The 21222-nt window shown below is 39.1% G+C and overlaps 1 protein-coding gene across 29 annotated transcripts in view; it reads left to right on the forward strand.

Annotated features, from left to right (window-relative positions):
- The window catches only part of obscnb (obscurin, cytoskeletal calmodulin and titin-interacting RhoGEF b), a 57836-nt gene that overhangs the window by 20567 nt on the left and 16047 nt on the right, over nucleotides 1–21222 (forward strand). For 4 of the 29 annotated variants that reach the window (XM_044135372.1, XM_044135377.1, XM_044135375.1 and 1 more), the window contains 30 exons: nucleotides 1659–1928; nucleotides 2022–2288; nucleotides 2372–2638; nucleotides 3724–3990; nucleotides 4073–4342; nucleotides 4492–4761; nucleotides 5326–5592; nucleotides 6064–6330; nucleotides 6543–6824; nucleotides 7042–7308; nucleotides 7526–7792; nucleotides 8018–8284; nucleotides 8497–8778; nucleotides 9004–9270; nucleotides 9496–9762; nucleotides 10359–10433; nucleotides 11083–11145; nucleotides 11973–12239; nucleotides 12359–12625; nucleotides 12997–13263; nucleotides 13637–13906; nucleotides 14503–14769; nucleotides 15015–15293; nucleotides 15556–15813; nucleotides 15954–16220; nucleotides 16374–16646; nucleotides 19132–19398; nucleotides 19612–19887; nucleotides 20326–20598; nucleotides 20691–20981. In XM_044135372.1, the coding sequence (XP_043991307.1) occupies nucleotides 1659–1928; nucleotides 2022–2288; nucleotides 2372–2638; nucleotides 3724–3990; nucleotides 4073–4342; nucleotides 4492–4761; nucleotides 5326–5592; nucleotides 6064–6330; nucleotides 6543–6824; nucleotides 7042–7308; nucleotides 7526–7792; nucleotides 8018–8284; nucleotides 8497–8778; nucleotides 9004–9270; nucleotides 9496–9762; nucleotides 10359–10433; nucleotides 11083–11145; nucleotides 11973–12239; nucleotides 12359–12625; nucleotides 12997–13263; nucleotides 13637–13906; nucleotides 14503–14769; nucleotides 15015–15293; nucleotides 15556–15813; nucleotides 15954–16220; nucleotides 16374–16646; nucleotides 19132–19398; nucleotides 19612–19887; nucleotides 20326–20598; nucleotides 20691–20981 (7704 nt within the window). The remainder of the gene's footprint in view (nucleotides 1–1658; nucleotides 1929–2021; nucleotides 2289–2371; nucleotides 2639–3723; nucleotides 3991–4072; nucleotides 4343–4491; nucleotides 4762–5325; nucleotides 5593–6063; nucleotides 6331–6542; nucleotides 6825–7041; nucleotides 7309–7525; nucleotides 7793–8017; nucleotides 8285–8496; nucleotides 8779–9003; nucleotides 9271–9495; nucleotides 9763–10358; nucleotides 10434–11082; nucleotides 11146–11972; nucleotides 12240–12358; nucleotides 12626–12996; nucleotides 13264–13636; nucleotides 13907–14502; nucleotides 14770–15014; nucleotides 15294–15555; nucleotides 15814–15953; nucleotides 16221–16373; nucleotides 16647–19131; nucleotides 19399–19611; nucleotides 19888–20325; nucleotides 20599–20690; nucleotides 20982–21222) is intronic. The other 25 variants (XM_044135373.1, XM_044135402.1, XM_044135374.1 and 22 more) reach the window with 24 other exon arrangements.

A 21222-nucleotide genomic window follows, 5' to 3' on the forward strand; every position in this document is an offset into this window, starting at 1 on the left:
ACTTTTAAAAGATGAAGCCCAAAGCCGCTTATAATAATCGGACTTGGCGACAGAAACTGAAAATAGTTCCAGTTTTTCCACCAACAAAATGCGCATCTCCCCCCATTTTTAACATTTCTGTTGCATAGAGACGTCGGTCACTCGACAAGACGAGTAGAGGAAATACGATTAAATAACAAAAGAAGATAGTAACGCAGTAACGCAAAAATGATTTTGATAAGTAACTGTAGTCTGACTACTGGATTTGAAATAGCAACGCGTTAGATTACTCATTACTGAAAAAAGTGGTCCGACGTCAGTAACGTTACTGACATCACTGGCCAAAACATCCTCTAAGGTGGGAAACATTTCCACTGATCCCCGCTCCACATGCGCACCCCACAGTACCAACTTTTTCCTAAATCCACAGAGTTGATCGTGTGCGTAAAAGACGTTTCTCTCACATCAGTAGACAGCAAGCAGATAGCTTTTCCGCTTTTTTTTTCCTACGCTCTCCCTAAAGTGCTCTGGCGCCCCCCAGGGGAGGCGCGCCTCACACTTTGAAAACCGCCGCTCTAGAGTGTTGGAAAGGATGCCCGGCCATCCTTACTTCAAGAGGAGCATTAGGTTTTTTTTTCCCCCTCTGCATCAGCAGACCAGAAGACCTTTCTGTAGTTCCCTACGGCATCATATGAGTGGTTGTATAGTCCTTGTATAATCAATCTATTCACAAATTTGAGTATATCCAAGTGTACATTGTGCTCCACTAGGGGAGCCTTTCCTTGTAAATCCCGTGGTATCCATAGAACCTCCGGATCTTCTTGTTACCATTTGCGAATGACGAGGTTGTGATGGTATGTTCATTTCATGACCATTAGTGGGCACTGGAGTGCTTCACACCTGAATACTAGGTGCATGGGTAAGAGTCAGCTCGTCTAACTCTAAGGACATGGTTCTAAATTGGGAAAAGGTGGACTGGTCCCTCCTGATCAGATATCTGTTGCAAGCTCAAGGAGCTCAAGAATCTCAGTGACTTGTTGTGATAGTAAGATAGGCTAGGAGGCGAAAAGGAGAGTTTGGAGAAGAGCCCCTACTGTTTTGCAGTGAAAGAATCTAACGCAAGTACTTTGGGGATCTGGTCAGAATGCCCTTGGGCATCTCTTTTTTTAGGGTTTTCAGACATATCCCACTGCTAGGATAGCCTGAGAGAAATCCAGAACTTGCAGGGTGAGAAAACCATTGAAAACCAATTTGAGCCATAGTACGCTGTTGGAGAGAGGGATGTCATGATTATGCCTTGGACCTGTTGGCCCCTTGATCCAATCTTGAATAAACAGAAAACAAAAGGTAGTTTGATAGCAAAATGTAGTAAGAGAATGATATGAAACAGTACTGTCTAGAAATGACTTCAAGTAGTTTCCACAATAAATTACTACTCAAAAGATCAGTAAAATATCTGAGTGTAAAGACACATACAGCCAGGTGACCTTTTAGATATGTGGTTATTGGACAAATGTTTGTAAATTAAATTTTGATCATTGTTTTTGTGCTAGTAAAATTACATGAATGGCTGTTCTTGGGTCATATAACTAATAAACTATTCTACCAATATCTGTTACCTTGAGAATAATGGATGCAATTAGCAGTTTCTTACTTTGTCCTTTTTGTGATTCTTACAGAACAGTCCATCAGTATTGTTCGGGAACTCAGTTCTGTTGAGGTGACAGAACCCTTTGCAGCTGTTTTTGAAGTTGAAGTCAGTATGGAATTAGTGAAACCTCCAATTTGGACTTTGAATGGAGTTCCTGTGCAGGAGGGTGTTGATGTTGAGATGGAGAAAGAAGGCACCATGCATCGTCTCACTTTTAAAAAGACCAAAGCATCAATGACTGGACCAGTTCAATTCACTGCAGGGAAAAGCAAATCTCTTGCTCAGCTCACAGTCAAAGGTAAATACTTTTTTTCAGGCTCACACAACAATTGGGTATATTTTGTTTCCTCTATTAATACTGTTGTTATCATGTATTTTTCTGTATCTTTAGAGCGCCCACTTGAAATCACTGAGCATATCAAAGATATAAAGGCAAATGAAAAAAGCTCTGCTGCACTTGCTTGCAAATTTTCTGCCACACCTAAAGAAGTGAAGTGGTTCAAAGGTCAGGTTCTTCTGGCAGCATCAGATAAATACAACATAAGACTGGATGCTGCAAGGGCTCAACTTACTGTTCAAAAGTTGACTGAAGAAGACAGTGGGGAGTACCGCTGTCAGTCAGGTCCTGCTGAAACCAAAGGGACTCTAACTGTTGAAGGTATGATTTATAGCTCATGGAAAACTGCATACTGACATAATTTATATTGATATTAAAACTACTTTCTTGTTTTAACTTCTCAGTCCGAGAAATAAAGATCACCAAGCATCTAGCTGACACAGAGGTTGATGAAGACAGCGATGCAATGTTCACGTGTGAGATCAACTACACTGATGAAGATGCACAGTGGCTTCTTAATGAGAAGGTCCTGTTCACCAATGAGGTGAACACCATCACACATGAGGGTAAGGTCCACAAGCTCACACTGAAGAACTTGGCGCCTCAGGATGGGGGAACTATCACCTTTCAAGTACGCAAAGTGAAAGAATCTGTCACACTGAAGGTTAAAGGTAAGCAATGGCATTCACTGCCTTTTAATAACTGGCTTCAAATGTCCTGGTCTCCTAAATTAATTTACTGCTCAAAAACATATGACTGCAGTGCCTTGCAAAAGTACCCAAAGTATTTTGGAACTTTGTTACATTTTGTCACATTGCAACCACATATGTCTACCGTATATATTTTCTTGTGATTTTATGTGATAAACCAACAAAAGTACTTTTGTAGTTTACTCTAGTATTCCTAAATAAATACCAGTTTAACAAATTGGCCACAGAGGTAAATAGACCTTTGTGTAATTTAAACTCAGTATATATGTAGCTGGTTTCTCGCATCATTAAGACTTAAGAGATGGAAAGAGAAGCAATGCCCTAAGCTTTGAGTTTCTAATGAAGTTCTGTTTCATCCATTTTGACAATGGAAAGAGTATTGCACTTACTTAAACATGACCATCTGCCTAACCTGATCTGTCAAACAAGATGAACACTAATCAGAGGAGCAGACAAGGGGCCCACGGTAACTCTGGAGAAGATGTAAAGGTCAGGTGGGAGAATCTGTTGAGAGGACAACTGAGAGCTGTACATGTCAAAAATGTTGTCTTTATAGGAGAGTGGCAGGAAGAAAGCCAGTGTTGAAATAAAGTCATAAGCGTGAGAGAGGCATAGGAGTGTTTCTTTAATGTTATAACAGCCAACTTAAAGTCCAAACCTATGTTAAATTTAGAGTTTGTGGCAAGATTTAAATTGATTTTTTATTGTTGCTCTCCATCCAATAGTGATGGGTCATTTCAAAAACATCCGCTGAAAGAGCCAATGCTTTGTAGTGAAGGCTTATTACAAATGCATGCTATACTCATACATATTGCGTCATTTGCTTCATCCACTTTGTGGATCCATAAAATTACATTTCTGTGTAAATATTAAAGTTTATGGTTGTAAGATGACAAAATGTGTCAAAGTTCAATGGGTATGAATGCTTCTCAAAGGCCCTGTATGTAATTAGAGTGAACATAGTTGCTAGTGTTTGGACTTCATCTTCTTATAGTGTGTAGAAATAAATCTAGTTGTTTGTTTCTCCCACCTTTCTTAACCTGCAGAGAAACGAGCTGTGTTCCTCAAGTCACTAGACGATGTCACAGGAGAAGAGAAAGGCATGATAACTTTGACATGTGAAGCAAACAAGCCAAGAGTTTCCCCTATATGGAGAAAAGAGGATAAAGTGTTAAAAGCTGGACCAAAATATGAGTTCCTTCACACAGGCAGGTCTTTGGGACTGATTGTTAAGGATGTGACCAAGGAAGATGCCGGAGAATACAGTTGTGATCTTGGCACAGAAGTCACAAAGGCAAAGGTCACTGTAAGAGGTGAGTACCTTTTTAGGTAAGCAATTTAGAGTTAAAGTGAAGGAAAATAAACATAAAAATATCTCTTTCTTACCTATCCTAGAAATTGGTATTGGTATCACAAAAAAACTGAAATCCGTTGTGGTGAATGAAGGAGACACATGCAGCTTTGAGTGCATTCTGTCACGCGAGAGCATTGATGACTGCGTGTGGTTTGTTAACGGCAAAGCCGTTAAAAATGGAGGTCACTTTAAGATCTCCAGTCAGGGACGGAAGTACACTCTGACCCTGAAGGATGTGACCCCTGCTGATGCTGGTGAGGTGGTCTTCAGCATTAAAGACCTGAGCTCCAAAGCAACACTAAAGGTTGAAGGTAAGTAAACTCATAAATTTTGAATGTATCAGAATAGTTCTCACATTGCTTATCTCCATCTCTGTTCATTTGGTATTCAGAATTGGTGATTAAAATAGAAGCACACATACCAAAATAAGTCATATAAACGTTGTGTTTCCATGGCACAGGAAAAGCTTCATCTCTATCAAATGGGCTTCAGAATGTTTCTGTTGTGTGTGGCGAAGATGCTGTTTTTGCCTGTGAGGTTACACAAGCTAGCTTTACTGTAAAGTGGGCCAAAGATGGTAAAGCCATCAGAACAAGCAAGAAATATGAGATCAGTCAACAGGAGAAGCTCATGAAGCTGACCATTCACAATGTGTCTGCTGAAGATTCTGGGGAGTACAGCTGTGAAGTTGTTGGAGGTGCAACCACAAGAGCCAAACTAGAAATTAAGGGTAAGGATGAAATGTATACACTTTATGAACTATCTTTTTAGATATGTAGACACAGCTGGCCAACTTACTATTTATTAATTAATTAGTTTATTTATTTATATATATATATATATATTTATTTATTTATTTATTTATTCCGAACTGGAAATAAAACCTATCCTCCTTACATATTATCTGAATTATCAAAAGAAGAAATATTCACAATAAACCACTTTCAGTAGCAGTTTAGTATCAAACCATAATATAAAAATAACAAAATAATTAAACATTTAATGTTCTGATTCTCCTTTTTTTCTTCTTGAGTATTTCTTTCTTTGAACTCATAGAGATTTGCACATGTTAACATTATCTTTAGACACACACATGTTTTACATTTAATTTATTAAGAATATTCAGTACATTCACTTTAACACATTGCTGCTAAACAATGTAGTCCGACATGAGATCGGACAATTTTCTTTCTTTTTACAGCCATATATTGAACATTGGTGTTCCCCAAAAATATATAACAAACCAATGGGATGATTGTTACTCTCTAAACTGTAGCAATTTTACTTTTACCAGAACCGATCCATAAATTCACCAAAGTGCTTGAGGACATTCAAGCAGATGAGCGGACCTCTGTGACCTTGCGTTGCGAAACAGCACAAACTCCATCCACAGTGACATGGCTGAAAGGCCACACAGAGCTCAGGGCTGGAGGTCAGTACGAGATGTCCCAGAAGGAGAAGGTCCTAACTCTTATCATTAGACACCTGGAGGAGAAGGATACTGACATCTACACATGTGACGTGGGCACTGCTAAAAGCATGGCAAAGGTGACTGTGAAAGGTGAGAAATTAGGAATATGTAAGGAACTGAAAACTTCACTTTCAATTCCACCCCAACCTGACTTAACACAAAGATTTAATAAATGTAATTTCCTCTTAATTCCCATTGGATGACTCATAAGCTATATGGAGTTTTATTATTTTGTTCTCCAACTAAAACATTAATTAATCTGAAACCTGCTGACTCCAATATCCAGTGGAGGAAATGACCAAAACATCTTATACCAAGAGAAAAACATGACTCAGGTGTACCCTTTGTATACTTAAAATTGTGAATTTAGTGGTGAAGAGTAGGCAGATTCTTCTTTTTTTCCTGGAGACCAGACAACTTTTGCTAACCTAAAAGTGGTGGTATGAATTCATATCTTCGTTATTAGAGGTTTAGAACGTTTAGTCAAAAAAACACCAAAGCTTTGACGTTTTCTTATTATTTGTGTCATATTTTGCTGTTATATAAAACCCACTTGTGCAGCATTGCCAACAACATTTGTGAAAAAGTTGGAGAGCCAGGAGGCTGAGGAAGGAGCCAGTGTTACATTACATTGTGAGCTCTCCAGACCTGGAGTCTCTGTGGAGTGGAAGAAAGGAACACAGGTCTTGAAGTCTGGAGAGAAGTACCAGATGAAGCAGAAGGCCTCTGTGAATGAACTTATCATAAGCAAGGTGGTTCCAGAAGACAGTGGAGACTACAGCTGTGTGTGTGGAGACCAGAAGACCACAGCCAGCCTCAAAATCAAGGGTAGGAAGAGGATTTATTGTCAGTTGATTTAAACTGTTATTACTTTTTGATTGATTTTTTTTCTTATGTATGTATTTAAGGATGTGTGTTGTAGAGCTTGTCTGTCATCAAAGTGTGCAAACTGTCAGACTTAGGCATGGCTGTTCAGCTTTGTTTTGAATTGTGCTTGTTTATGTAAAATTTTATGTGGTTTGCTATTCATTGTGTAACAGCTAATGACCATGCAGCAGAACCAGCGATCTTCAAACAGAAGTTGGAGAGTCGAGAGGCTGAAGAGGGAACTAGTGTTACTTTACGCTGTGAGCTCTCTAAAACTGGAATCCATGTGGAGTGGAAAAAGGGAACACAGGTCCTGAAGTCTGGAGAGAAGTACCAGATGAAGCAGAAGGCCTCTGTGAATGAACTCATTATTAACAAAGTGGTACAAGAAGACAGTGGAGACTACAGCTGTGTCTGTGGAGACCAGAAGACCACAGCCAACCTCAAGATCAAGGGTAGGAAGAGGATTCATAGTTAGTTTATTACAACCAGGTTTTTTTGACTGTGTATTTCTTTCATGTATGTATTTAAGACTGTTTGTTGGAGTTGCCATCAATGTGTATAAACTGTCAGTGTAAACCCTGGTTGTTCAGCTGTCTTGTGATTTGTGCTTGTTTATGTACAATTTGCTGTGACATACCATTGATTGTGTAATAACTAATGACCACACAGCCCAACCGGTGACCTTCAAACAGAAGTTGGAGAGCCAAGAGGTTGAGGAAGGAGCCAGTGTTACTTTACATTGTGAGCTTTCCAAATCTGGAGTCTCTGTACAATGGAAGAAGGGAACACAGGTCCTGAAGTCTGGAGAGAAGTACCAGATGAAACAGAATGCCTCTGTGAATGAACTCATCATTAGCAAGGTGGTTCCAGAAGACAGTGGAGATTACAGCTGTGTCTGTGGAGACCAGAAGACCACAGCCAACCTCAAGATCAAGGGTAAGAGGAGGATTCATAGTTAGTTTATTACAAAAAGTTTTTTTTGACTGTGTATTTCTTTCATGTATGTATTTAAGACTGTTTGTTGGAGTTGCCATCAACGTGTATAAACTGTCAGTGTAAACCCTGGTTGTTAAGCTTTCTTGTGATTTGTGCTTGTTTATGTAAAATTTGCTGTGACATACCATTGATTGTGTAATAACTAATGACCACACAGCCCAACCGGTGACCTTCAAACAGAAGTTGGAGAGCCAAGAGGCTGAAGAGGGAGCCAGTGTTACTTTGCGTTGTGAACTCTCCAAACCTGAAGTCCCTGTGGAGTGGAAGAAGGGATCCCAGGTCCTGAAGTCTGGAGAGAAGTACCAGATGAAGCAGAAGGCCTCTGTGAATGAACTCATTATTAGCAAAGTGGTACAAGAAGACAGTGGCGATTACAGCTGTGTCTGTGGAGACCAGAAGACCACAGCCAACCTCAAGATCAAGGGTAGGAGGAGCATTTATTATCAGTTTTATTATAACTAGTTATTTTGAGTGTCTTTTTCTTTTATGTATGTGTTTACTGTTGTTGGTTAAGGTTCCCGTCTGTCAGCAAAGTGTGTTAACTGTGAATGTTAGTCCTGGGTGTTCAGCTGAGTTGTACTGTATACCTGTTTATGTTCTATTTGTTGTGGTATACCATTTGACAAAATACCGATTAATAACCATGCAGCCCAACCAGTGACCTTCAAACAGAAGTTGGAGAGTCGAGAGGCGGAAGAGGGAGCCAGTGTTACTTTGCTTTGTGAACTCTCCAAACCTGGAGTTTCTGTGGAGTGGAAGAAGGGAACACAGGTCCTGAAGTCTGGAGAGAAGTACCAGATGAAGCAGAAGGCCTCTGTGAATGAACTTGTTATTAGCAAACTACTGCCAGAAGACAGTGGAGACTACAGCTGTGTGTGTGGAGACCAGAAGACCTCAGCCAGCATCAAAATCAAGGGTAGGAGGAGGACTTATTGTCAGTTGATTTCAACTGTTATTACTTTTTGATTGATTTTTTTTCTTATGTATGTATTTAAGGTTGTGTGTTGTAGAGCTTGTCTGTCATCAAAGTGTGCAAACTGTCAGACTTAGGCATAGCTGTTCAGCTTTGTTTTGAATTGTGCTTGTTTATGTAAAATTTTATGTGGTTTGCTATTCATTGTGTAACAGCTAATGACCATGCAGCAGAACCAGCGATCTTCAAACAGAAGTTGGAGAGTCGAGAGGCTGAAGAGGGAACTAGTGTTACTTTACGCTGTGAGCTCTCTAAAACTGGAATCCATGTGGAGTGGAAAAAGGGAACACAGGTCCTGAAGTCTGGAGAGAAGTACCAGATGAAGCAGAAGGCCTCTGTGAATGAACTCATTATTAACAAAGTGGTACAAGAAGACAGTGGAGACTACAGCTGTGTCTGTGGAGACCAGAAGACCACAGCCAACCTCAAGATCAAGGGTAGGAAGAGGATTTATTATCAGTTTTATTACAACTAGTTATTTTGAATGTCTTATTCTTTTATGTATGTGTTTACGGTTGTTGGTTGGGGTTCACGTCTGTCAGCAAAGTGTGTTAACTGTCAGTGTTAGTCCTGGGTGTTCAGCTGAGTTGTACTGTATACCTGTTTATGTTCTATTTGTTTTGGTATATCATTTGACAAAATACCAACTAATAACCATGCAGCCCAACCAGTGACCTTCAAACAGAAGTTGGAGAGTCGAGAGGCTGAAGAGGGAGCCAGTGTTACTTTGCGTTGTGAACTCTCCAAACCTGAAGTTCCTGTGGAGTGGAAGAAGGGAACACAGGTACTGAAGTCTGGAGAGAAGTACCAGATGAAGCAGAAGGCCTCTGTGAATGAACTCATTATTAGCAAAGTGGTACAAGAAGACAGTGGAGATTACCACTGTGTCTGTGGAGACCAGAAGACCACAGCCAACCTCAAGATCAAGGGTAGGAGGAGCATTTATTATCAGTTTTATTATAACTAGTTATTTTGAGTGTCTTTTTCTTTAATGTATGTGTTTACTGTTGTTGGTTAGGGTTCCCGTCTGTCAGCAAAGTGTGTTAACTGTGAATGTTAGTCCTGGGTGTTCAGCTGAGTTGTACTGTATACCTGTTTATGTTCTATTTGTTGTGGTATACCATTTGACAAAATACCGATTAATAACCATGCAGCCCAACCAGTGACCTTCAAACAGAAGTTGGAGAGTCGAGAGGCGGAAGAGGGAGCCAGTGTTACTTTGCTTTGTGAACTCTCCAAACCTGGAGTTTCTGTGGAGTGGAAGAAGGGATCCCAGGTCCTGAAGTCTGGAGAGAAGTACCAGATGAAGCAGAAGGCCTCTGTGAATGAACTCATTATTAACAAAGTGGTACAAGAAGACAGTGGAGATTACCACTGTGTCTGTGGAGACCAGAGGACCACAGCCAACCTCAAGATCAAGGGTAGGAAGAGGATTTATTTGAAACCTAACATAGCAAATGTATTTGTTTGCCATGTGCAAAACTGAAGTTTCATTGATAGTGTATTCTTTGTATGAAATTTATAGTGTCAATGTTTAGAATCTGCTCTGTAGTTTTTTTTAATTTGTTAAATTGAACTCGTGTTTGGATGTGTTGTTTAATTTTGTGTGCTTGCCTTATGTTTCTCTTGTTTGTGGCTGACATGTCAAATTCTTGAGTGTTTGTCACATAATGTGTTTTACTGTGGTGAACTCACCATTGTGACAATTTGTATGGTCTTGTTTTGACTAAAATGTTGTACAACATTTGTATGGTATTACAATTCTGGAGCTAATTCTACAAATTAAAAAAATATATTTTCTTGCTTCTGTTATTTGTTGTTGGTATATTTCCAAACTTATCATTTGTTTTTTTATTTTTAGTTTTCTGTGCAATCAAGCTAGTACAACTGGTGCTCAGTTGTTTTGTTTGCCTTTCATTTTTGAATGTTTCCATCTATTATTTTGTGTTTAGTTCATGAATTCATATGAATAATCGGATATGTTATGGCATACTGATCTTGCATTATTTTCTTTCAGCTGTGAAGCTGTCTCCGCCTCCTTCTGCTGCTAAACCAGAACCCAAAGCTCAGGAGACCAAAGAAAAAACTGAAGGTAGGTAAGAAAATATGGTTGGGTGATTCTGAGCTGTATGTTTTGTTCAGTTGGCTAATTGTGTCTTTGTTGTTGAGTCTTCCTTTAAATTGTATTTTTGACTTCCCTGTACTGTCTATAATAGATGTAGGCTTATTTGTATCTGTTGGATGCTGTGAGGGTCTTTATTGAAAAATATTTTTGGTGTAAATAAGATGTTTAAAATGTATCCAAAAGTGGAAAACATATAATTGTTTTTCAATTTAGTCTCAGTCAGAGAAAAGGTGTTGTTTTCTTCTTTAGCGTTTGTATTTCATCAGTATTTTACTGTTTTGTTTCAATTCTATGTCCAGTTTTTAGTGCTGCATGGCATGTTGGCAATACTGTCTGCTGTTTGCAATTATTTGAATTTTGTATGACGTAGGAGTTGAAAGAGGAGCCTATGATATTTTAGCATATATTTATTAGCTTTCCCTTTTCCCAGAGATTTTGTACACTTTTCAGTCTACATTAAACAAAAGAACATTTGTGTTTAGGGCAGAGTTGTAAGCTAGTAACATTAAACTGTGCATCGTTATTGACTGTGTCTGCTTTCCTGGCTCCATACTGGTGTTGTATTTGGGTCAGTAAACTCATCTCTGCAAGAATGTGAGGTTATTGTTGTGTTTAGTCCTAGGCGAGAAGACTGTTAAACAAGCTGCTCAGAGTGAAGAGACCAAAATCCAGGCACAAGGTAGCTCCTGACTCATATTTCCACATCAAACTTTGCTGATACATTTATGTCAGTTTGTTTTTGAGCGATTTGTGGATGTCTTGTATGCCAGGATGGCAGGGACATACCTAGTCACTACTTTACAGTTCTAGGTTTTGTTAAAATTAGAGCTGCATGTCTGCTGGGCTTTGTCTATGTCATGTTTCACGGTGTGAAGGGTGTGTAAATAGTGATGTCCTGTGTCAGTCTTCTGCTACAGATAGCCTTTTGTATGTAGGCCTTAAAGATTTCTGTTGTAATGAGCACAAAATTTATGAAACTTTATGAGCATTCACTCCTCCTGGATAAGGATATGATGATAGTGTGTTGTTGACTTTACCAGAATACCTCATACTGTGCATGCATGTAGTGACAATGGAGAAAAAAACTCCCCATTAAACCTCCAGCAGAATTTGCCTCAGTACGGAAGGCCATCTGCCACGATCGAATGAATACGTCTGAAATAACAGAATGTGTAGTACTGACACTTAGTGGTCTAAACTGGTACTGCCATTCTCATGTCGACCCTGAAGAGACGAAGTTGTGGGTGGGTGGAGTGTTTTTTTATCATTGTGTTTCCTACTTAGTTGTTTATGTGGATTGTCTGTGGAGTCATTGATATAGCCCATGAAGGTTAAGTCTGCTTGATGGACAAAGGTTTATTGGTTCTACATGTCTATATTTAAAAACAGTTTTCTAAAAATGTGATCTTCGTAAGACATCTAATAAAAAATGCTAGTTTGTTAGCATATGTCTCATGTTTTCAAAACATCAAACGCAACACTTTATGTAAATCATTGATCCCTCAGTTGTTCAAGTCGTATGCATTAAAGACCTGGAAAGCTGTGTATCAGAGGAGGGAGCAAGCATCACTCTGCACTGTGAGCTTTCTAAACCCGGAGTCCCTGTACAGTGGATGAAAGGACCTGAAGTCTTGAGTCATGGAGTAAAGTACCAGTTGAAACAAACTGGATTACGTTACGAGCTACAGATCTGTGATTTGACTCCTCAAGACACAGGAACCTATTTGTGCTGCTCAGAAGACATATTAAGCTCTGCATCTCTTGTAGTGAATGGTATGGTGAAGACCATCTCGTGTACCATCCATCAAGTCTGTCTTTTCACATCCGTATTAATTTCTCCTCCCATCAATTTACTTTTCAAATAACTACTTATCATTCTTATTGTTCTTCAGCCTCCCCGGTGTTTTTCACACGTGAGTTGGAATGTCAGACTGTGGAAGAAGGCCAGAGTGCCACATTACAGTGTGAGCTTTCCAAGTTAGGTGTTTCTTTGGAGTGGAGGAAAGGAGAACTTGGCCTTTGCCCTTGTGGAAAATATGAAATTAGACAAACAGAGAACCTGGCTACTCTAATAATCCATGATGTAGAACCAGAGGACTCTGGAAGTTACACGTGTGACACTGGTGAACAGCAAAGCACTGCAAAGCTGTCTGTGAAGGGTATGTTTACAACCTGTTTGTATCTAAATAGCTTCCTTTGTCTCTGAAAGATTGAGTCAATCAGGATTTAAGCTCAAGATCCAAACTTTTGTGACACGTTGTATCTGGTGCTTACTTTTCTATGTTCTTTAGAGCCTTGAAAAAGTATTAACATCCTGTTATTTGATAGACCAGGGATCAGACTGGTTATGTGATAGACCAATAAAATACACATACGTTTGTGGTTCTAGGTTGACAAAATGGGAAAGAATACTGTTGAATACTTTCACAATGCATTGATAGTGACTTTAAGGAGTGATGAAATAAAAAAATGAAAAATACTTGTGCTCTTATGTCTTCTTAACTTTGATAATTTCTTGAATTTCCCACAGCCAAACCTGTCCTTTTCAAAACTAAGCTACAAAACCTGGAAAGACAGGAAGGTGAGTCTGTTAGCTTTTGTTGTGAGATCACCAAAGTGGGAGCCAGTGTGGTCTGGAGGTGTGGTGACAAGGTGCTGACAACTAGTAGCAAATACCAACTGAAGCAGGAAGGGAGTGTGGTCCAGCTTGTTATCTATAAACTGCAGCTAAGTGACGCAGGAGAATACTCCTGTGATACAGGCTTCCAGAAGACTTCAGCAACCCTTACTGTGAATGGTAGGATTTCTTTTCATGCATCTCCCTGGCAACCACCTTTTACATCCCCTATAATGTTGTCTTGTTTGGAATTTCCTCTCTAAGAAAAGTTATTTTTTGAGACCTTTTTTCAATGCACGTTAATTTTGCAAATTAGGTTTTATTCTTGCATATTTTCCTAACAATTCCTCTTGTTCTTCACACAATTTGACATTGAACTGGAACACTTATCACTTTTTGTAGTGCCCCTTCCTTTCCTAAGCATTAACACACCAGAAGGCTGTTTTTCTTCACTTGATCATTTCAATAACAGTTAAGCTGAAATCTTTAAAGTTTATTGCAATCTGCAGTTTGAACTTTTCAATATCTGTGTGCTGCTGCAATGTCTCTGCAGCTGCTGAGGTTCTGATTTTGAAGTTCTTGGAGAGCTGCGTTGTTCATGAGGGGGAAGATGTCCACTTTGAGTGTCAGCTTTCTCAGGAGGAGACTCCACAGATACAGTGGAAACTCCAGGATGTCCCTCTGCAAAATAATGAAATGAATCTGATAAGGTCTGAGGGCCGGGTGCACAGCCTCACACTTAGGGGTGTCACAGCCTCCGACTCTGGAATAGTCACTTTCACTGTAGGAAACCACACCTCTACTGCTTCTCTCACAGTCAGAGGTAAGAAAGGCAGAAATATTTTTAAGCGATTTCCTTCTTCGTTATCATTTGGATCTTTCTCCTATGTTCTCCATCTTTATTATTGTGGGAGATATTGTTGATCAATTACTACAAGAGCTCTTCAACCTGCTAGCCATTTTATTTTTGTAAAGCGGTTAATTTCAGAACCTCGGTTGATTTTGAACTGGGTCAACAGCCTGGGGTAAATACAGGTTTATATTAACAGTGTGATGATCCTGTGTCCATCACAACATTCTTGAACTAACATCTGTTAAAATTATATTGAATGTCTACATTTTCATTTTGTATGAAATGTACTCTCTTGATAAATAAAGCATTTGGACTATGTCTGTACATTTTAGCTCATTTTATTTTGTTCAATGACCAGGTTCACCAGTTTATGGTTCCCTCTTTTCATGTTCTGTCTTAGTGTGTTGTTATGCTATGCCATCTTCTATGTTATGCATGTTGTTTGTTGCTTTTTGGTACAGTCTATACCTTATGTATTTATGGTGTGTTACATGGAGGCCATATTCACCTCTTAAAGCTTGAAAAGCCTTATAATACTCATCTTCTTTAACTGGTCTTTCTGACAGTGCCACCAATATCCTTTAAAAAGGAGCTGGAAAGCCAAGAGGCCAGAGAGGGAGGAGAGACCACACTCTCCTGTGAGACATCAAGCCCTGACTGTAAGGTGACCTGGTGGAAGGGCTCAACTGTTCTCTCTCAGGGAGAGAAGTACACCATTCAGCAGAGAGCTACCTCTCACAGCCTGGTGATACACAAGCTGGTCAAGGAGGATAGTGGTGAATATACATGTGATACAGGAGACAAGAAAAGTACTGCTAGGCTTACTATTAAAGGTAATAACTTCACCTCATTATCTGCCATTTTACAGCGTTAGTATGTACAGGAGGGTCCTTTCAGGTTATTTAAATGTAAAACAGGGACCTTGTGTACTCAGTGCTAAACTAATATTTAGATGGATTGAAGAATGCAAAGTTTTAAAATGATTTACCATGGTCTCAGTTTTATATCTTAAAAACTAAAAGTGATGCTCTCTGAAAGACCCATTTGACCTCACTTTTCACTTCACATTCCCTCTCAGAGCGTGTTCGCATTGTCCGTGAGCTCCATGATGTTACCGTGACCACCGGTCAGGACGCCATCTTTGAGGTCGAGCTGTCACGTGTAGGCGTCACTCATGGGGAATGGTGGCTTGCAGACAACCTCCTTCAAAATAACGACCTAAATCAAATGAGCGTTCAGGGCAGAGTTCACCGACTGACTCTGAAGATGGTAACCACAGATGAGTCAGGTGATGTTGCCTTTGTCGTTGGTGAGGAGAAGAGTGTGGCTTGTCTACTGGTCGAAGAGAAACCCAAAGGTAAAATAGATGATGTTGTATCTCAAGCGTTTTATTGCCCAGAAACATCTTCATCAACAATTAAACAGTTTTTTTTTCATTTTAGTCCTTTTCATTATCATTAGCATTATCACTCACAATAATTATTCATTTTATAAAAAGTAATGTCAGCAAAGCACAGAGAATATATAAATTAAAGCTAATGCTATGCAAGTCAAAGTTACAACAAGAACTCAAAAAAAGACATATCACTGCAAATGAACTTTGTTTCCTATATTTACAGTGGTAATATTAGAGAAACCTCATAACACTGCAGCAGTAGAAGGAGAAACCGTCACGCTGAGTTGCTCCATCTCCGACTCCAATGCCTCTCTCACGTGGATGAGGAACAGTGTGCCAATCCAAGCGGGTATAAAGTATGACCTAAAGAAGAACGGTGCATTGCATCAGCTCCGAATTCACAACCTGGTCCCAGAGGATTCAGGAATATACATCTGTGATACTGGAGATGCACAGTGTGAAGTTACTTTAACTGTGCAAGGTAAAACAAGAATGTTTCCTGTCTAAATTGAAAACTGGACTAACATAGGCCTGAACAACATACCTACTCTAGCATTTTTAATCTTTTTGTAAGTTTCTGTCAACTTTTCTGATTGATGATGTACTTAATTAACCCGCTAGGTGCCCCAGTGTTCTTCAAGAAAGAACTCAAGAGCCAGGTCGCCATAGAGGGTGATGATATCACCCTACAGTGTGAGGTGTCTAAGCCAGGTGTCCGTGTTGAGTGGAGGAAAGGAGGTATTGTCCTCCAACCTGGTAAGAAGTATGAGATGAAGCAGGAGGGGCGCATCCAAGAGCTCTGTATTCATAGCCTTGAACCTGAAGACAGTGGTTACTACACCTGTGATGCAGGAGAGCAGCTCACTACAGCTTCTTTGGCAGTGCAAGGTAGCCTCCATGCTGTCCCTTCTATGTCTGTCTTGATTGTTTTCTATCTGTCTGCTGAATTGTTTTGTTTTGTCAGTCAAACTGATGCAATGCTTGATAATGAATTTGTTTAAAACTTAGTGTATGCATGTATGTGTATTTTTCACTCAACAGTGAAAGAAGTCTTCATTGTTACTGGTCTTAAGACCACTGACGTCTTTGTTGGGGAATGGGCGACGTTCTCCTGCCAGCTTTCTGGTAGGGCACCTGGTAAGGTGCAGTGGTGGCTGGATGGCACATTGCTGGAGAACAACCCCTGTATTGATATAGGGGTGGATCAGGGCTTTATCCACACACTCACCTTTAAGAACCTGGCTACAGATGACTCAGGCACTGTCACCTTCAAAACGGGCAACTTAACCTCATCAGCCAAGCTCTTAGTTAAAGGTATTCTGTTTAAGGATCGCAATAATGCAGAATTTTAAACAAGAATAAATCTGACTTACATTATGTATGGAGTTCTAAAAGTGCCAAATCAAGAACCAATTATTTAAATGTGTAATTCAACAATTAGAACTGGAATCAAATGGATAATTTCCAAAATATTACTATTTTAGCATTTATTTTGTTATTCCATTGTTGTATGCTGCAATGCAGCATTTTTGTCAGCGGGGGGAGGGGGGGAGAGGGGGGGCTAAAACTACTGGATGTTGGGGTCTATTATGATTAACAACGTTACCAGTTTAAATCAATGGTCCCTAATCGCAGGACCAAGAACTGGTGGCATTCCTTGTTTTTTTGTACCAGGCAATAGAGAAAGACTATATAAGTAATTTTCTATCAATGTTTTTGACAGTCACACTCTGAAAGATATACAGCTGACACTGAGCAGGGAGAGCAGCTAGTGCTGTAGCACAGAGTTTGTTATCGTGCTACTTATTGTTGCAAATCCCAACCCTGGTTTGTACAAGTTTTGAAGCGCTTTACGCACCACCCAAAGAATCCATGGATTTCTTTTTTTCAAAATGAAGCTTGCTCTATGGTGCTGAATAGGTGAATATTGAACATGGTTTTTAAATTTGACTTCCTAGTTTGTTTAATAAATGTAGCATTTATTTATCTCATGCATTAATAATTTTTTGACATGAAATTATTGTAGATGCCTTTATTTATCTATAAAACAACTATAGACATAATAGACTAAGACTTATATAAATCAATACTGAGATGACATTTGATAAATTGTTTCACATTTAATTATTTAATGTATGTGTCAAACTATTTTTTGGATGCAAAAATATTAAAAATTTATATTTCATATGTATATACATATTTTTTTCTTTAATTTCAATTTTGACATGTAAATATTTACTTAAAAATTTATGCATTGCGGCACTTTTAGGACTTCACATTTTAACTTGCTGTCAGTCTTTTACAAAAAAACAACTGGAAATATTTATTCAAAATAATTGAATAAATATCAGTAAATTGGAGAAATGCTAGTGAATTTTGCTTTTCTTTGTGACATTTTTTCTCCAATTCTTATAGATTTTCTTTGGAAACTTTAAAATATTTTGAAATCCTGCACATAATCATGCATGAGCCAGATTGTTTTACACTCTATTAATAATACTGTTTAGAGTTTCATGCTGTATGGTTTGATATTACCAAAACATACAACTGGGTGCAGCACCACACCAGAGGTGTAAAAAATACTGTTCAGAGTACTTCCACAGCTATTTAATAGGTCCTGAAAAACCATATTGCAAATGAACTTTTGCTGTACATTTGAATTTTGTTTTGGATAACTGATGTATTTTGGGCTGCTGAAATGGCAAACTGATAATCATGATTGTGAATATGATTTTTCAGGATGCAACTACATTATTTCCATTAATTGCCCCCCAGTGCTACACATTTGCATTAATTAAAAAAATGCTAAATTGATTTGATTGAGTCAAACGTATTTCATCCAGACATGATCAGATTTATATGGTCAAATTTGATCTTCAGTTTTTGTAAAGCGTTGAGCTGCCAGTTTCATCTTCAGCTAATTTTAATTTCCCTTTAAGAACTTTAAGTGGTTTAAGAACAGTGTATTGGAAATATTTTCTTCTAGCTATCCTCTCATGAGAAGTCAATATTATTCACAAAGTTAATAGTAATTTACTTGTTGCGGTGATATCTTTATTTATTTGCTAAGTAATCGTAAGGTTATTTCTTCTTTGAAGGAATCTCTTTACCGCTAACAATTTTGTTGTAAAATAGTGGATGAAAAGTTTTTTGAGTTATAATCTGATTGGTGTGCTTTGATGGACAATAGCAAAAATAAATAACTGGAATCCAGCAGTGGATGGTGTTGTGATGTAGTAAGACAGAAAACAGGCAATCGTGATTATTACAAAGTTAGCGGTGCAGCCCAGTCTCTATAAATATCTAAAGAGTGAGCAATATCTGTTTGCTGTTTAGATCCAGCAAATTTCTTCTTAATGTGGTATGTTTGAATTACATTTTGGACTTCAGCTGAGAACAGAGCAAAAACGTGCTGCTCCACCCATCCAAACTGGCTAGATGCTCTCATTCACATACCCTGTCCTTTCACTGCCCCTAACACTAAAACCTCTAACTCTCCTGCAACTCCCATGAGTTCAGCATTGGCACTCTGTCCATTTGTGACTCCTTTCTCTCTTATCTGCTGCCAGCACTGTTGGACTTTTTAATCCCCATCTGTATGTACAGCGTATTCACTTAAGTGCATTAGTGGAACAAAAGCAAAACAAAAAACTCTTACAAAATATAAAAACATAAGAACTTGTTTTGGGGGATTACAAAGCCCTTAAATCATGGCATGACCCAGTTATATCATTCATGGCTAAGTCCTGACAATTTCACCTCCTGCAACTCCCCACAAAACCCCTCACCCTGACCACAGATCCCATGGTTGAGGTGGTGAACGATATGGAGGACCTTTGGGTGGTTGAAAACCAACCGGCTGAGTTCATCTGCCAGTTCTCCAGGCCAGTCAAAGCTCAGTGGAGGAAAGATGGGCAGCTTTTGCAGCCTGATGGCCGAAGGGTGGTAGTGGAGCAGGACTGGACTGTTGCTCGCTTGTACATTAACCATGTTTCTGGTGCCGACACGGGAACATATTCCTGTGAGGCAGAGGGTACCTCTGTGGTCGCTTCACTTCATGTGGAAGGTGAGCTTCCCTCCACATAGAAAGGGCAATAGCCTTTAAAAACTTTTCTCGTCGTGGTCGAACTCCTAAGCAAATCTTTTGCCACTTTTACAAAATGTATTCCCTTTTCAACAAAAGCTTTATGTATCTGAATTTTACAACATTGTTGGTTAAAAATATCTTTTAAGCGTCTTCTTTTGTTAATGTTATATTTTTGTCTTTCCACTTCTCTAGCCAAATCCATTAACATTGTCCAAGGCCTGGAAAACGTGGAAACATTTGATGGGGGCGAAGCATTGTTCGAGTGTGCCCTTTCTCGCCCCGAGAGCAAAGACTGTCACTGGCTTCTTGATGGAAAACCAGTAAAGGAATCACCTAAAGCAGAGATTGTGTCTTTTGAAAGTGGTCGACGTCATCTGCTGCTCCTGAAAGATCTGCATGACAAAGACAGTTGCACAGTAACATTTAAAGCTGGAACAGCTTCCACCTCTGCCCAGCTCTCTGTCAAAGGTGCTTCCAATTTGCTTAAATTGTGGATCTCTAGACAGGCTGAAAAAGTCTGCAATTTAATTTCAATGTTTTACAAAATGTATAGAATGGCATCCATTTTTTATCCCTCTTCTTCTTTCCCTCCTATCTTACTATATTAATGTCATTTGATCTTATATTCCCTTGTGCCATTACTTATTTTCCTCATTGTGTCTTTCCTCTGTCCTTCGATACTTATGGTTCCTTTGTTCTTTCCTTTGTTTATTCCATTTTTGCTTCCGACTTTCTTGAATTAATCAAAGAAGTTAGAACTCTGGAATTGAGTCTGTAATTTTTACATAAATAATACTTGTACTTTGTGTGAATAATTTCACATGAATAAATCTATTGATGTCTGCATCGCAAGCTTTAATCATCAAGATTTTCAGCATCACTTTGTGTTTTTATTTCTGTTTTAAGGCTGGAAACTGGAGATCGTGAAGGGTTTGGAGGACAAAGTGGCCGCTGTAGGAGAGAAGGTTGAGTTTTGTGTTAAGCTTACTGAGCCTGTTCCTGCAGCAGATGTGACCTGGTATGCTAATGGAGTTGAACTCAAACCCAGTGACCTCTGGGCCATGAGGGTTAACGGCAGTTCTTATTGCCTTGTCCTGAGACAGGCCCCACTCATGCCCCAACAAGAAATTACTTTTGCAGCCAGGGATGCACTTTCTTTGGCCAAGCTTACCATCATCAGTAAGACTTTAATAAACAAGAAGCAATGAATATGTAGTTTTTTTTGTGGGGAGTTGTGTGTGTTTTCAACCTTTTGTGTATCACTCCAACAGCTGTACCTGACCCCCCAGAGGATCCAGAAGTCCTCCGTAAAACCACAGAGTCTGTCACTCTCTCCTGGTTTACTCCTTTTCATGATGGAGGGAGTCCTATCATTGGCTACAGAGTGGAAATGCGACTTGTAGACAGCGCCCTCTGGCTTCCATGTCATTCTGAGCCTGTTTGCAACACAGAATTTGTTGTGGAAAAACTGGTGCCTGGGAGTGGCTACAGGTTCAGAGTGGCAGCAATTAACAAAGCTGGGCCTGGAGAGCCTGTTGAGCTCCCTCTGACAGTGCAGCTTGGTGAGTGGACAAATACATTTGGCTAAAATATTACTGCACACTCAATTATTAGACATAGCTATTTGTTTATTGCTTCTAAATAACTGTTTTCCATGGCAAAAAGATGGCATGGCATGAAAATTTATGTTGTAATGATGCTGTCATTATAACAAACAAGATATTGAGGATAAGATAGTTTTAACAATTAAATCAAATGTTTTTTATCAATAAACTATTAATAATATTTCAATAATGCTCATCT

The sequence above is a fragment of the Gambusia affinis genome, linkage group LG12 (assembly GCF_019740435.1).
Source record: "Gambusia affinis linkage group LG12, SWU_Gaff_1.0, whole genome shotgun sequence".
NCBI classification, from domain to species: domain Eukaryota; kingdom Metazoa; phylum Chordata; class Actinopteri; order Cyprinodontiformes; family Poeciliidae; genus Gambusia; species Gambusia affinis.